This window comes from Danaus plexippus, chromosome 7 (assembly GCF_018135715.1).
Source record: "Danaus plexippus chromosome 7, MEX_DaPlex, whole genome shotgun sequence".
Classification (NCBI taxonomy): domain Eukaryota; kingdom Metazoa; phylum Arthropoda; class Insecta; order Lepidoptera; family Nymphalidae; genus Danaus; species Danaus plexippus.
In genome coordinates, this window is record NC_083541.1 from 7,822,935 (window position 1) to 7,839,214 (window position 16,280).

General features: G+C 38.6%; 2 protein-coding genes across 4 annotated transcripts; both read left to right on the plus strand.

Annotated features, from left to right (window-relative positions):
- Positions 1-37: 37 nt before the first annotated feature.
- On the plus strand, positions 38-4,507 carry LOC116770850 (V-type proton ATPase catalytic subunit A). Of its 2 annotated transcripts, none has more exons than XM_032662488.2 (8): positions 38-175; positions 1,715-1,821; positions 1,919-2,031; positions 2,192-2,419; positions 2,508-2,922; positions 3,038-3,767; positions 3,852-4,041; positions 4,113-4,507. In XM_032662488.2, the coding sequence occupies exons 2-8, from the start codon at positions 1,737-1,739 to the stop codon at positions 4,203-4,205; spliced, it is 1,854 nt and encodes a 617-aa protein (XP_032518379.1). In that variant the 5' UTR covers positions 38-175; positions 1,715-1,736; the 3' UTR covers positions 4,206-4,507. The 2 variants fall into 2 exon arrangements, with proteins under 2 accessions (XP_032518379.1, XP_032518381.1); XM_032662490.2 differs by having other exon boundaries at positions 168-282.
- A 1,628-nt stretch (positions 4,508-6,135) lies between these two features.
- LOC116770958 (uncharacterized) lies at positions 6,136-16,125 on the plus strand. Of its 2 annotated transcripts, none has more exons than XM_032662612.2 (18): positions 6,136-7,277; positions 7,782-8,291; positions 8,559-8,610; positions 9,754-9,786; positions 9,958-9,984; positions 10,090-10,274; positions 10,521-10,664; positions 11,031-11,266; positions 11,478-11,584; positions 11,658-11,770; positions 11,964-12,060; positions 12,289-12,401; positions 13,434-13,511; positions 14,043-14,165; positions 14,437-14,580; positions 14,806-14,984; positions 15,410-15,542; positions 15,881-16,125. In XM_032662612.2, exons 1-18 carry the CDS (start codon positions 7,185-7,187, stop codon positions 15,977-15,979), a joined length of 2,466 nt encoding a protein of 821 aa, XP_032518503.2. In that variant the 5' UTR covers positions 6,136-7,184; the 3' UTR covers positions 15,980-16,125. The 2 variants fall into 2 exon arrangements, with proteins under 2 accessions (XP_032518503.2, XP_032518504.2); XM_032662613.2 differs by having other exon boundaries at positions 15,413-15,542.
- Positions 16,126-16,280: the final 155 nt, after the last annotated feature.

Consider the following 16,280-nt stretch of genomic DNA (forward strand, 5'->3'; position numbering starts at 1 on the left):
TATTTTCTTCTTACACGAATTGTTAAACTGCTTACAGCAAAAATCAATAATCGTACCATAAACACTAGACTAAAGTCATAGACTCAGGTCAGCTGACATATTTTTTATCATTGGTCTTGTGATAAGTTGTGTTACTCCGCCATTCTGGGATCGTCTTTTCCATCATAGTTGTCCCGTGAGTTCATTTTTACTCTTATGCTGAATATATTGCTTTTTTTTAATTTTCCTTCTTTGTGTTTGTGTTAGTACTAGTGTAGTATTGATTAAAATTTTGTATTGTCGGTAAGCTTAAATGTATTTGTCTAGTTTTTTCAAGTAATTTACCGCGACATATTATGGCACGTAGTTTCTTGTAATATTTTGTTTTTTCTTAATTATTATGTATACGTGAAATATACGTTTGAAGACTAATCGTTTTCGAATAATCTCATTCCAGATATATTCGGGTCCCTTACATGTTGATACCACCCATTCATCATGTGACTGATTAATAAATCAATTTTCGTTCCTAAACCATCCAAAAAAAAAGGGTTAATTCCATTGCGTCTTACGTCATATAAAATAAACTTAAAATGCGTGTGAAAGGCCGAAAAGATTCTATTACTTTCATTATTTTTTTTATCAAAATTTTTGTCTTTATATGGGTCTTGAGGAATTTTCAGTTTTAAGATTTATGCATTATTATGAAGCAAATATATAGTAATTTTATATTTTCACTAAAATGTACAAACTCACTAAGTACAGCAGTATTTTTGTTCTTACAATTATAAATTTATTATGTTAGAAAAACAGAAAGAAAAAAGTACATAATATTGATTTTGGTAATATTATTTTAAATAAATTCTTATATATAATAACTCCTTCTCCATCATATTTTAATTTTTAATTAATATGTTGATATATTTTTACTATATTTTATATATTAAGGGGAAGTAGATCTCTATATTAAGAATACCAACTTGTGTGTGTGTGATGTGTTAAGCACCAGCGTATTTGAGTAATTCTTATGTAATACAGGACTTAATATCCCCGGTTTACATAATGGTATTTAAGATTTTTGCATGTTCACACTTTAATAAAACTAAGTTTGTCAAATACTAGACATTTTGATAATTATTGTAACGACAGTATCCCAACACTGCGGTCTCTTATCGCAACCATGATCACCGGCAGATGAAAAGTGCTGTTGCTGTGAGGGAATTGAAACGTAGGATTTATGTAGTTAGAAAATGAAAAGAAATGCATAGCATCTGCAAACCTTGCTTCATCCCTGTTTATTATCTTAAAATATGGTTTGCACTGAATCTCCCTTTGTGTTTATTATCTGCCATGAGTTAGATGTTGGGAAATTTTTGATTTCAAAAAATAAGTGTTAAACGATATTCCTGGTTTTACTTTTCTATCTCAATTGACAGTGATTGATGATGGTTATCAGTGAGATAGCGACTGTCAGCTGACTTCCAACTCTATTTCTGTGATCATTTCGATCGCTCGTCTCAACAAGTACAAATTTGTGATCTCTGGGTTAATGTGGTTTACTAATTGATTACTACCTAAATATTGTTTTTAACCGGAGGTATTACATTTAGTTTGGTGGCTTGTTTTCAGTGTTGCAACTATCTGTAACGATATTTTTCATGTTAGCAACATGCAGTTAATGCATATTTGATTTGTTTTTATTGGATTATAAATAATTTTGTTGATATCTCCACAGGAACGAAGAATAAAGGTTCAATATGGCGGCCAAGGGCGGTTTGAAGACGATCGCCGGGGAGGAAAATGAAGAAAGATTTGGTTTTGTGTTTGCTGTCTCTGGACCTGGTACGTCATTATAAGTAACATTCTAATGACATTACATATAACAGTAATTACTGTTGTGCAAGAGGTGATAAAATGTCTCAATGTGTTTGTTTCACAGTCGTCACGGCAGAGAAGATGTCTGGATCTGCTATGTACGAGTTGGTGCGTGTCGGATACAACGAGCTGGTCGGAGAGATCATCCGTCTCGAGGGTGACATGGCCACTATACAAGTGAGTGTGACTCTTGTAAAAATGGTTAAAATCTTGCTTCATGTTCTTTTAAAGGAAAATTTAAATCTGAGACTATTCAAAAATATATATTTCCTTATTTTTTTTAACATTTATATTGTTAATTTATTTTCGATTTAAATGTAAACATCACTCCCGCCAGGTATACGAGGAAACCTCAGGAGTAACAGTAGGTGACCCCGTCCTCCGTACTGGCAAACCTCTGTCCGTGGAGCTCGGTCCGGGTATCCTGGGATCCATCTTCGACGGGATCCAACGTCCCCTTAAAGATATCAACGAACTCACCAACTCCATCTACATTCCCAAGGGAGTGAACGTCCCATGTCTTGCTAGAGAGGTCGACTGGGAATTCAACCCCCTCAATGTTAAGGTGGGAACGTTATTCTGTTATTGTACAGACCGTTTTCATCGGATTTTTTCATTCAGTGTCAACTAAATCTGGAGTGATGTTTTGTTAGGTCGGGTCTCACATCACCGGGGGCGACCTGTACGGTATCGTCCACGAAAACACTCTGGTAAAGCACAAGATGTTGATCCCGCCCCGCGCCAAGGGGACTGTGACGTACATCGCGCCCGCCGGCAACTACAAGGTGACGGACGTGGTGCTGGAGACGGAGTTCGACGGAGAGAAGAACCAGTACACCATGCTGCAGGTGTGGCCCGTGAGGCAGCCGCGCCCCGTCACCGAGAAGCTTCCCGCCAACCACCCACTGCTCACCGGCCAGCGCGTGCTGGACTCGCTGTTCCCCTGCGTCCAGGGAGGCACCACCGCCATCCCCGGCGCCTTCGGTTGCGGCAAGACGGTCATCTCGCAGGCTCTGTCCAAGTACTCCAACTCGGACGTCATCATCTACGTCGGCTGCGGGGAGCGTGGTACGTGGCTCATTACACTTGTTTGAATATTGTCCATGTACAAGGCTACGTAGAAATTTAGGGGTGACGGGTTTAGTTTAGAAGCGATATATCTAACCGTGATCGACGCACTCAGGTAACGAGATGTCTGAAGTACTGCGGGACTTCCCCGAGCTGACGGTGGAGATCGAGGGAGTCACCGAGTCCATCATGAAGCGAACGGCCCTGGTGGCTAACACGTCCAACATGCCCGTGGCGGCCCGTGAGGCTTCCATCTACACCGGCATCACGCTGTCCGAGTACTTCCGCGACATGGGCTACAACGTGTCCATGATGGCCGACTCCACCTCCCGTTGGGCCGAGGCTCTGCGTGAGATCTCCGGTCGTCTGGCCGAGATGCCCGCCGACTCCGGCTACCCGGCCTACCTGGGGGCGAGGTTGGCCTCCTTCTACGAGCGAGCGGGACGAGTCAAGTGCCTCGGCAACCCCGACCGCGAGGGCTCCGTGTCCATCGTGGGGGCCGTGTCTCCCCCCGGAGGTGACTTCTCGGACCCCGTGACGGCCGCCACGCTGGGTATCGTGCAGGTGTTCTGGGGACTGGACAAGAAGCTGGCGCAGAGGAAGCACTTCCCGTCCATCAACTGGCTCATCTCCTACAGCAAGTACATGCGCGCGCTGGATGAGTTCTACGAGAAGAACTACCCCGAGTTCGTCCCGCTCCGGACTAAGGTCAAGGAGATCCTGCAGGAGGAGGAGGACCTGTCCGAGATCGTGCAGCTGGTGGGCAAGGCGTCGCTGGCCGAGACCGACAAGATCACGCTCGAGGTGGCCAAGCTGCTGAAGGACGACTTCCTGCAACAGAACAGGTCAGTCCGCGGCTCGGGAATGTGTTGAAGGATAGAGTATGAGTTTGGTGTGCTCCCAACTCCTAAACCGCCGCTCTTCCGCAGCTACTCGGCGTACGACCGCTTCTGCCCGTTCTATAAGACGGTGGGCATGTTGAAGAACATCATCGCCTTCTACGACATGTCCCGCCACGCGGTGGAGTCCACGGCGCAGTCCGACAACAAGGTCACCTGGAACGTCATCAGGGACGCCATGTCCTCGGTGCTGTACACGCTGTCCTCCATGAAGTTCAAGGTGAGTACAGGACAGCTAAAGCTTGACCGGCGGCGGCGGTGTCGGAGGTCGTAACCCCGTGTGTGTTGCAGGACCCGGTGAAGGACGGCGAGGCCAAGATCAAGGCGGACTTCGACCAGCTGCTGGAGGACATGTCGGCCGCCTTCCGCAACCTGGAGGATTAGATATATGACACCTTATGATATTCGCTGTTGTTGTTAGTCTCGCTCCTTGAGGTCCTAGTTACGATGCGGGGCGGCCGCCTGTACATATCCCCGGCCGCCCCTAGCTGTTATTTATAATATTATATTTATCTGGAGCCGTCCCGGTTCGAGCCCGGTGCATTCCAACCTATTGTTAGTTTACTGATCCGCTCTGTTCGTTCCTTCGGCGTTTCCTTTGTAACTTGTCGCAGTATTACTACCAGCCGGCGGTCTCCGCGCGATGTTGATAGAATGAACTTATTATGAATAAAATATTAATTTTATTGAAGTCTGTTTTTGTCGTTACCCCTCCCGCTGCTGGCGCCCCTCCCGGCGTCGGCCAGTATAATCCAGTACAGTACATATACACTCTAGTGAAGGCGTAAACTGACTCAAGTGACAAATGCCGTTTCATTATCTTCAATAAGATGTTACTAACTGGTATTTAAACAATACATACCTATATATATATGGGAAGAGGATTCTATTTTTAAGTCTTTTTTATTATTTTCTACCACTTTGTATTTTTGTAAGTTAACCCAGAGTTTGTCTATAGCAACACTAAAGAAATGTCAATAGAGAAGAAAAGGCTAGGGTTTGTTGAGCTAGCAACGCTTTAGCTCTAAATGTAACGAAAGGCTCAAAAGGACTCGTATCCAGAGCCGTAAAAACATTTACAAAAAAAAAAAGTCAATAGAGAATAAAAGACGATGTGAAGACGACTGTTGTGTTTGCCAAATAAAAGTAAGATTATGTATATTCAACCATTCTTTGTTATCCACACCTCCCACATATATTACGGCGCTTTAAGGGAGTCGTCAGAGTAACAAGATATTTCCCAAACGGATGATATATGTACGTGTATTTGATCTCTTCGGAAGCTTTGGTCACTTATTCGAAGGACTCTGACTTAAGTCCATGGATGTGCCTTCCATCTTATGGACTCTTTATAAAAGTTAAATTGAAAGCTTTAATTCCTAACTGCCATGAACCTGCTGAAAGTCAAATTCCTTTCGAATTTTAATATTAACACATGTAGAACTTTAGTGGCCGCAAAGTGAACATTCCGAAAGTCCATAGTGTTTCGCCCTTAATCTTAATTTTTTTCTCATTAATTTTGAATTTTGTAACAGAAGTATCTTTCCCCCGAAAAAATAAGAGTATTTGAGCATCATTCATCAATCTATCTTAACAAAGAAATAAAAATGTGACGAAACTGTTCAGAACAAGACAAAGTATTTTTTTGCTTGATGCTCCGTGGAGGGACGTGGGAAAGGCTTATAGGTGACCACTACTTTGAGTCCATGCGTGAAGTAGTCGACCTCTCGGTATTTCATTGAATATACTTCAGACAGGCTGCGTAGGCTTTGGACACTTTAATTCCTCTATCAGCTATTATACCGTCTCATTACATAACGTGCAGCTGGTCTCCATCCTCTTCTTGAATCCCTTACTTTTTTGTGAACCTTTTTTGACATTTATGTAATTTTGAATGTTTTTTTCTCTATGGAGGAAAGACGGAAAGAAAGATGTTACTGGTCCTGCGATCTATTTGTCAAATCATATCACTTCTCTAAACCCACTTAGTGTGAAACAGGACAGAATCCTATTGCATACAAAATAATGCAGAAAACATTTTTGGACAAGGCTGCCGGAACCCTCACTCCTCTGACTCCTCCGATCTTCTGTGAGTGACTAGTCGATGTCTAGGACCTATATATTTTTTATGTATGTTTTTCATGTTAGTTGAAACTTCGTATTACTTTACCAAAAGTATGTTAACATAAAATTGCCAAAGGGTGTGAATGAAATATTCTGTAATTCTGAAAAATGAAGTTTTTCATTTCACAACTTCTGATTGTCGTTTTTTATGATGCCTTAACAATTTATAGCGACTAGTGATAACTAACTGATGTTTTTGTAGGCAGTTGTTTCTATAATTTCTTTTGGTTTGGTTTAATTTTTACTCAACAATTATGTCAATAATGGTTTGCACAGAAAAAAATGTTTGAATAGAACAACACAGCTATGAATTGGAAAGTTACTTTAAATTTTATTAACACAATTAACACAGTGACTGTTCATACAGCAATCCGATGAATAATATATAATTATTAGTCCAGATATGTTTTGTTGGACGGTTAGAATACCTTTAACTATAAATATTACACACACTTTTCGGAACTGAAATATACTTGAAATTATTTACATGTTTGATCAATTGTTATTTAATTTTAAAAAATCTTTCCTTATCTATATTATATAACACATTAAATTATAATGGGTAAGGATAGTTAGGTTAGGTTAGGTTAGGTTAATTTTTTTTTTTTATTGGACTCGCCCCAGCCCACCGTCGAGGTTTGCACGAGATGGGCTGTGCAGCGCCAAGACCTCGCGTCGGCTTTCGGCGGAGTGGACTTGTCGCTTTCGAATATCGTGGAGAAGCTATGCTCGAGAGTGACGGGTCCTGGCTGGTGGTGTCCTCCTTCTGTGAGACGGTCATGTACACAAAGGAGGCATCTGAGCGGAAAAGGGAGGCTGCGGCGGATGCACCCTACCTCCGCAGATGTAGCATAAAGCGTCCGTCTCACTGGGACGAGCTTAGACAAAGTTTAACAATATACTTTTGACTGAAATCACAAATATTAAGCTGTTCTAATTAAAAAAAAAATGTTCCAATCGTTGAAGGAAATTATAATTCAAAAAATATTAAATATATTTGGATTGATAATTATTCATACAGTTACTGGACAAATAGATATAAATTATACGAACAGTAACCGTATGAATAGGATCAGCCTTTTATTAATTGCTCTTTCCTCTTACTTTTCGGACTGGCCATGTTTAGTCTTTAATTAGTGTTTTTGACATATAAATAAGTGTAATCAAAACGCAACATTTTGATGAGAACAAGATAATCCTCTTTATTCCAGTATTTTGTAATTTTATTTATTAACAAAAATGGCTAAGATTGCGGACGAACCGAATATGAGTGACTCCACTTTATTGGTGACCGTAGAAGATCTTATAAACCAAGCCATGGGACCACCTGGTGTGAGTCGATAGAATTTTTTATTGTCATAGTATAATTCACAAATGGCCCATAGAACATTTCAATATGATTTGTGAATCAGGGTAAACAAATGGTGGAATAAATTCAATGTCCACCGATAAAAGTTACTCAAAAATATGAAAATTCCTGGTACACACACAATGTCAATTCAATTTATAAATTAAAAGGTTGCGTCATTTTTTCTCAATAAAAGAATCTAAACCGATAGAAAATATTGAAATAGTCATCCACTGTAAAGCTTTTACGATCGATAGCTGATCGATACATGTTTTTTTTTCATTGCCATTTTCACATGTCGTCTGCCCGTGATCACGGTTGCTGAAAAGTAACCGAAACGTCAGGAGTATGTTGTTTTTTACAAAAATAAAGCACGCGTAGTATATCCGAAAAATATAAGTTTCATTTAAAAAAAAGTAAAGAAGTTTTTTCTTATAAAATGTGACAAAGGCTAAAAATTTATTTTGATGTCAATAATTTCATTTTAGGGGAATGTAGTGGACTTCAAATTGATTCAAGTGGTTCTCCAAATTCTCGCACGTCAACAGCGAATGCTGCAACAAAAGGTAGAAATCCAGGTTTCAGAATTTATTGAAGTAACGCCTATTAAGAAGTCTAAGGGAAAGTCTTCGGAAGAATCAACTGAAAGTTCATCCTCTAGAAGTCCTCGTCCTCTTGCGAAGCCTCACATGGCGAAGATAAAGGAAGAACAAAAAATGGACGATGATAAGCGAACTGAACAAGAAGAACAAAGAGAAGACGATCAGGAAAAAGTTGATAAGAAAAGTAAACAGGAACAATCTGCTAAAGAAAAAGCTAAATCAAAGAAAGACGGAGACACAACTGAAAAAGAGTTGGGCAAAACTAAGTCACAAAGTGAGTTTGAAAAAGTTCAAAAGGAGGAAGAAGACAAAAGCAAACCACAGAAAGAATCTGGAAAAGGCCAAAAGGGAACAGCAAAAGGCAAATCTCAGAAGGATATGGGAAAAACTCAAAAGGTAAGAACAGATAACGAAAAAGTAAGTGAAATACTGCATTATGTTACTCAACACTACGGGAAAGTTGTTCTTGGACGATGGGAGAAATCTCATTCTGAAGAAAGAATTGTACTGTGAATTGTAAGTGAATGTAATACATCAGTATTAAAGAAATTGACAAGTTAGTTTAACTGACGTCCTTAATTTTCGGGGACATTAACCTTGTGCTTTAGCTTCTATTTACAAAATTAATTCCATTTTCTATTAATTTAAGCTTAAATTTTGCAGAAACAAGGAAAGAAACCTGATGACTCAGCTGGTACCACTTTAACTGTCACGGGTAATATTTTATATTAATGATATAATTTTGCAGTCTAGTTTATATTTATAATAAAATAATCCAAATGTAGATAAAAGACATATCAGTTAATTCTTTGGATACAATTTAATTATCATTTTATAAATGCTAATTGGGCAGTAAATAAGTGCTTGACTACTATCCCACCTGGTAGATGTGATGAAGCCCAAGACAGTACATGAACTATGCTATGTGTAAACTAAGTCTTCCTTTGAAGACATTAATATTGTAAGTGAACGCAGAGCAGACGCAGTTAAAGTGTTCTGTTCCCTTGATTGATGAAGGAAGCCCTAAAAAGGATGTATGGATCTTTCGGATGGTCGTCCAAAGGTAAAAATGAAATGAAGAAATGAATTGTGCAATTATGCAAAAGTGTGTTCTGTATTATTGAACAGACAGACTAACTAAATTGGTTTTAGCCAAACGGTACTCTACAATAAGCCTTTTTACTGGGCTCTGTGCCAAAAATGAGAACCAGAGACCGCAGCGATTTAAACGAGATTATGTGTTATATGATATATGATAACAGTGCTACTTCCTCCTTTGCCGAATGAGCTGATAATAGCTAAAGATGATTGGATAACCAAACAGTTTTAGCCAAAGGAGGTAGTGAGAACTGAAAGAGATTTTTCATCTACGTTTTGGTTAGGGACCAGAAAGCTCTCCTACCAGTAGGTTGAGCAGTTTCGCGTCATGATGGTTAATGAATACAAATTTAATGGCCTCTTGCAGAACTTTGTGGCTTTTAAAAGATTCCCTCTGTGAAACTAATTTCTGGGACTTTGTACTTTCGAACTTGTACCAATAACAGTACTTAAAATCTTGTGTCTTTCAGCCTGACCGGGTTCAGTTGTGAACCATGGGTGAGTTTTGCCACTCAAAGGTAAGTTAGTGAGGGAATAAAGTGTATCATCGCCTGAATTTTCGGTAAAAAGTTTGCGAATCTAGACAGCCTTTCACTAAACATAAATAACGACAGGTCAAGCCTCCCACAGAGATAGTTTCAAACCCTTATCTCCTATACTTAGTTAATGTGGTTCCTAAAGTGTCCTAAAGCAATGCTTGGAAAGGTTTATGAACTATCCATTGCAATAATTAAGTATTAAAATATGATATTTTTTACAGAAACGAAGCGGGATAAAGAAAATGTGATTGTAGGTATGACATATGGAATGTTACTCAATGTAAAAAACTTATGTTAATAATATGAATATTATTTAATAGTTATATAAAAGTAATATATATATATATATATCTATATTGTTACTTACATTTCTTTTGCGATATATGTTGAAAATATCTTGGTCAATGTTTGTTTTTTTTTTACAGTGGAAAAAGGTCCAACTACACGTACAGGTAAGTATGTTCATTCAAAATGAAATTATTTAGAATTTTTTAAAATAATTATATAATAATTAATTATAGTTATTTCGATATGATCTGGTAATTATTAATAATTAGATTCCCATGGCCGGACAAACATCGATGTGGTAACTCAGTCACAATTCGCAATTCTGGAAGCGGCGATAAAAGACCTCATGGACGTTGCTGCTCCACAACCCCTCTCGATGCCAAAAAATGAGAAGTTGAGGAAAGATCTCGCCAAAGGCACTGCGACTTTGCCTGATGCTATGGAGGCTATGCAGGTTACAAATAGATGTGATGACTTAGGTTTATAGTAGAAGGATGGACTGCAATAATCCCATAATTATAGATTACGTTTGTTGAATCTGATCTGAGATATATTTTAACTCGGTAATATAATGGAGTTTTATATACATCATGGTACATGATTTGGTTTAGATTTGAACAAGTTTTAAAAATTTGGAACATTTTGTTTCATGTATAATTTAATTTTATTTAGAAGCTACAGCTCGTTCAGCTTATTGCAGGTAGTAGCTCGTATGAAAGCAGCAGAAGCCGCTATCCAGCGCATGTCAGGCCTGATTACACATCTGGCAGGTGCAAGTGACCTCGCCGATGTTGGCGATGTCTCAGATGTGACAGATGAGAGGGAAGAGAAACTCCCTGAAGAGGTCTCAATACATACTTATAATACGAAATAACTATTGAGCAATTACACTTTTTCACAAGTTTAGTTTGAAAATATGAATTTAAATCATAACGATGAAAATATCATACAGTTCACGGATCTGATAATGTACAAATAAATTATTAAAGGTCAGAAATAAAGAGATCTTGATACCTCTAACGGATGAGTTCAAAAGGTATTGATTGATTCTGAAGGTTTTGCAGGTTTTAGTGTAGTGATCCATGTAATTGACATAAGTAAGGCTTTCTTGTATTGTGGGTGGTTACAATTTTCAATATTCATATTTTTTAAACAAATAGTGTCACTTAATCACACCCAGGACAGTAAGTTTTTATTGCTTTCACTATAGACCATCAAATCTCGAGTTTCTGTCGCTCCGAGGAAGTCTGTAATGATCGATCCGAAGGTTTCTCAAGTGTCACATATAAGTACGAAGCCGTCAGTAGCCTCCTATGTAGACACCGGCCCTTCGTCGGCCTCGTCAGTGGCCGCTCCCAGACCCTCACAAGTTTCGGTCAAACCGTCGGTGTTGTCCAAAGCTTCTTCCGTGACTATGGGCCCGAGTGTCACCCAAGAAGAAATGGAGTAAACATTTTTAATATAAATTTATATTAAGCCGATAAATTTTGTCTTGAATAAAATTCCTGGGACATAAAAAATCTGTCTAAATTAAATATTATCTCCTTAAATTGAAAAAGTACGTATTTTGACGTCAGTATTTAGTAATGTTCTTTACTCTATTGCTAGCACTAGTAGTACCTTATATTTTGTTATATCAATGAAACTTACATAACAGGTCAGCCCTGAGAGGTTTGCATGACGAAATATCCAAGTCTCTTAACGCGGCCGTGAGTCGTGCCGCGACTGCTGCGGAGACGGCCCTCCACACTGCTGTCAATGTCGGTCAGATCATTTACAACTTTAATACATGTTTTGGTAATTTGGTCTGCCTCACCTTCTAGTTTTATTTTTCCAGCAAATAAACTAGACGTAGCTCTAAAACTGGATAGTCGTATATCAGCGCTGTACGCCATCGTCGGTGACTACTCAGATCAGTTGAGTGGATTCGACGCCGGGCTCACGACACAAGTATTTATATTATTGTATGTATAAATGTAACCAAACTAGTGCACTCTCGTTCGATGATACAAGATAGTAAAGAATTAGAAATTAATAAAATTTGTTCTTTAAAAGCCTGTCGACTCTGTTTTATGAGGACACCTAACTGTTTTATTGTTGTTGTCTGGAATGTTTGTCCGACCGTTTATGAGATTTTCAACAGATGCAAGGTTTCAAAGATCAAATCGCCCAAATGCGTTCGGATCTCAAGAAAGGACTTCAACAGTTGGACAATGTTAACAATAACGCCGAAACAGCTGGTTAATTTTTTTTTTTTTTTCAAATTTCCTACATTTTGGTTCGAAATTACTTAATACATTATAAAGACTCACTTAAACAATTATATTTGTAAGTTTGTTGAATAAGGCTATATATGTACAGGTGAATATTGAAATTAATAAGGGAAAGTACATAAATGTAGTAATTGTAAGGATTCGCTTTTAGTTTTTTTGTTATTTAGGACTCTATCTTTAATGTGTATTTTCTAGCTGTGATGGAGCTGACGGAGCGCTACACTGAGCTGGTCGTAGACCTGGACACCACTATGACAGCGCACACGGCGCTGCAGCAGCTACAGTCAAAGCTGGCTGGGGAGATGCATGTTAGTCATTAATGATTATAGCCGTGTTACGAATATTCGACTATTCGGCCTTGGCCTTCTCGATCACGATTTTGGTAGTCAATGTTCGATTGGTTCATCGTGCTATTCCTTCAAATAGCGAAAGAGACAAAAACGCAATATATATTCATATAAACGTGTTAATCAGTCCACATGTTATGTTAATTTCCATGTTTTAGCAAAGTAAGCTAAATTTTTCAGTGCTAAGCTGTGATGAATAAAAACAATTTTTCAGTATATGTTGGTAACAAAAGATACGCTTATCGTCGTAAATTTAACCAGGTTCAGACAATAACCTTTCATATAAACTGTATTCCCAGGAAGAGACAAATAAACATCAGCAAAATTTTCAGGTTTGGGTAGTGTTTGTCGTTTGCCGACCACCGCTGGTAAGGGCCAGTTTTTCGGTCTAGGTGATCCACGTCCTCGTCATTATCACAATTTACATATCTGTCGCGACTTTTTAAAAATAGAAGATGTATATTTTTTGTTTACATCAAAGTTGAATCGCCACATCAAATTTCTGTGGCAAATATTCGGCGCTTCGACCGAAACCGTCGCTCATTATTGGGTCTCAGGAAAAAATACTATTTTTCAGCAACTCCATTTCAGCAACGCCATCAAAAGATTTTTAACTAATTGACTAATTTTGGTAAGGTAACTGAAGCTTGCACAGTCCAAATAAATAAAGGTTTTTAATTAATAAATTCATACATGACTGAAACACTGAAAACATTCGGAATTAAGTTTGAAAATGAAAAGTTGTGTGAAGGTACACGTTAACATAACAGACAATTTATTAACAGTTTTATTTCCTTGTCAATAAGGTTTCATTCTTGTTGCAATCAAAGTTTGTAAAAAAAATATCATTTGCCAAGAGTATTTGTCACTTTCCATTTATATTGCTTTTTTTTAATTTAAAACTGTCGATGGACTTATTATTTAAAGCGGGTATTCATTTAGCGGGTATTATTGTTTGTGATTTTTTTTAAATATATAATTCCTTTTTTATAGAGCTTGGTGGAGTGTGTGGAAATGCTGCGCGAACAGAAATGCGACAGAGATGAAGTCTTGGATGGACTCCGGGATAAGGTTTACTTTGAGCATTGTTGGTCTTCGGTTAGGTCAAACATGGCCGTAGGTTCTAGATAATTCAACGGATGTGGTCTCAAAGGAATGTTCTGAATTGCTATGTAAGACTGGATAATGCCTTGAATTTTACATTTAACCACTGTTTGGTTTTACATTTAACCCGTCCACGATGATTTCCAAGAGTTTATAGTAAGCCCACTTTGCAAGATTTACCTTTCGCTCAGCGAACAGAGTTCTCGGAAGGAAAACACTCCATTTCCATCCGAAACCCCACATATAGATAAATTAATGTCGACGTTATCGCAATAGTTCCTTTGATTTGTTCGTCCAAACAAGTAAGCAATGCATAAAAGTGTGAGGAGTTTGCGTACGTCGAAAATGTATTATCGGAGCGATGAATTTTGTTCATATCGATTAAGTTGAATGCTACAAAGGGGAACTTAATCCGGCCAAGAAATATATTCGTTGATATTCTTCAACATTTTTTTTCTATTATGTACCACAAATCAATAAAACCAATTTCTATTAAAGGCCGACATATCACGTCTGGCGGGTCTGCTGTCAGAGGTACAGTTCGCGACGGCGCGGACTGACTTCGAGCGGCGGCTAGACCTCTGTCACGACAAATTCAACAGACAGGATGCAATGTGGACGGTATATATATATCATAATCATCAAGTACTTCTGTTTGAAGCGAGGTCTCAGATATCTCCACGTTTTCGATCTTCGCAGTCGAGGTTTGGCGAAAGTTTTTGTGGAAAAGTTTTTAGATTTTATTATATTTTAAACTTCGAACAAAAAAAGGTAAAAGGATATTATGACAAACAAACTTGTCCTGAAACAAAATGAGGATAATACGAGGAGGTTTCCGATGCCGGATATTATTAATACTATATTAATGTTTATATATTACTTGTTCTATCAGTCGGCAGTCATGGACCTGTCCCGTCTGACGGATCAGAAGGCGGAACTGATCGAGTTGCTATCGTTACGAGACACCACACAGAAACAACTGCAAGAGTTACAAGACAGGCTGCACACGATGGCCGTCGTACTGGGAGAGCCAAAGGTACTCTACATATATTTGGGTAATTTAGATTTTTGCCAATGCTTGTGTTTTTATGCAAATGTCCAATTTTATTTATTTAATTAATATAACTAAAATTGATTATCTCTCATTACCTCAAAATGAAAAGTCGATACTTAGTTGTGTCGTTCCAGTTCCTGTGTGTTACTTTGTTCCAGCAAATCCTGTATGATTATTCCATGTTATGTATATTGTTCCGACGTGCAGGCGGCGCTGCTTACTCGCCAACTAGCTCGTGGTGCAGTGTGCGGCGCCTGCGGAGCCTCCGCGCTCATGGAGCCGAGGGACTCCCACGCGGGTGCTCCGCCTCGCCTGCCGCCGCTCCGAGCGGAGCCCGAGCCGGAGCCCTGCAATCGATGGATCGTCGCTGAGCCTCCGCTTGAGAGGTCATTTCACTCACATATAACTTTTTACATCAATTCATTGTTCTTTCATATCTTCGAATATATGTGATCGGGGGATCATTTTATGTTTCCCGAGAATACGTTTACTGATTTTAACATTCCTTGATGGAGACGCGCCTTGGAGTTATTGAACAGCTTCCGAGCGTAAGACTACCCGCGCAACACAGCGGCGGATACTCGATGTTTCAACAAAGAAATTATTATAATTTAAATCGGACATAAAATATAATAACTACAGTTTGAATGTATTTGAAAAATTCTTATTAATATAAAATCGACTACCAAGCGAAATAATTTAAAAAATATACTATTCTGAGGACAGTAATTTTTTATTGTCCTAATTAAATTTTATTGTACAGGTTCAATGCAAGTGGTAGGTCTTAATTATACTAAAAGTAAATCATCAGCAGACACGTGTGTCACCGGTGGGCGGGAGGGTCCCACACGCTGTTGAGTGCGACCACACACGAGCGAGCACCGAGTCTGGACCTCAGTGAGATCCGCACCATGAAGTATACAGGCCACGGCACGGACGGACGGGTTAGACGTCCATTGCACTTTGCTGTCTAAACTGCTGCACTGCAGAGTTTTGTCCGAATCTTTTCAGTATATTTTCGGTGAAAGAGCAACAAACGCCCATACGTTGTCGTAAACTGTTACATTTATAATATTAATAGGATTAGCAACCAATGTTAATTGACATTTTTGGGAAGCTATTTTGATACGAAATACATTCTCATTTTTGTCAATAAGTTTAAGTAAACTTTAAATTAATAAAGAAAAAATATATGCACCTTCTCTACAGTTAAATTCGCTCCTAGTGAATGATTTGTTGCGATTATAAGAGTTGTACTAATTTCTGTGTTGCGTATTTCAAGCTGTACATGTTGGAAGAGGATCTCAAGCCGTGTGTTGAATGCAACATGCTCACCACGGACGTCCCTCCAGAAGGAACGCAGGCCGGCGACACGCACTGACGGGCGAACACACACGCGGTATATACACGTGTATGTTTATTTTTGATTAATTGTATCTTTAGAGTAACATGTTATCAAATAATTTACAAATTGCTGATGTTTAATCTGCATTATGAAAAATATTATTAATTATATAATACAATGATCTTATTGACCTTTGTTTTTTTGCCTTTAAATAGTAACCATATGGTATAGTACATACACTCTTATACACGCTTGTGACTAGAGTTGTACACAACTTTATTTTATGTAACAGACTTATGTTATACTGAGTAATATATAGTCGTATCTATACAGATTT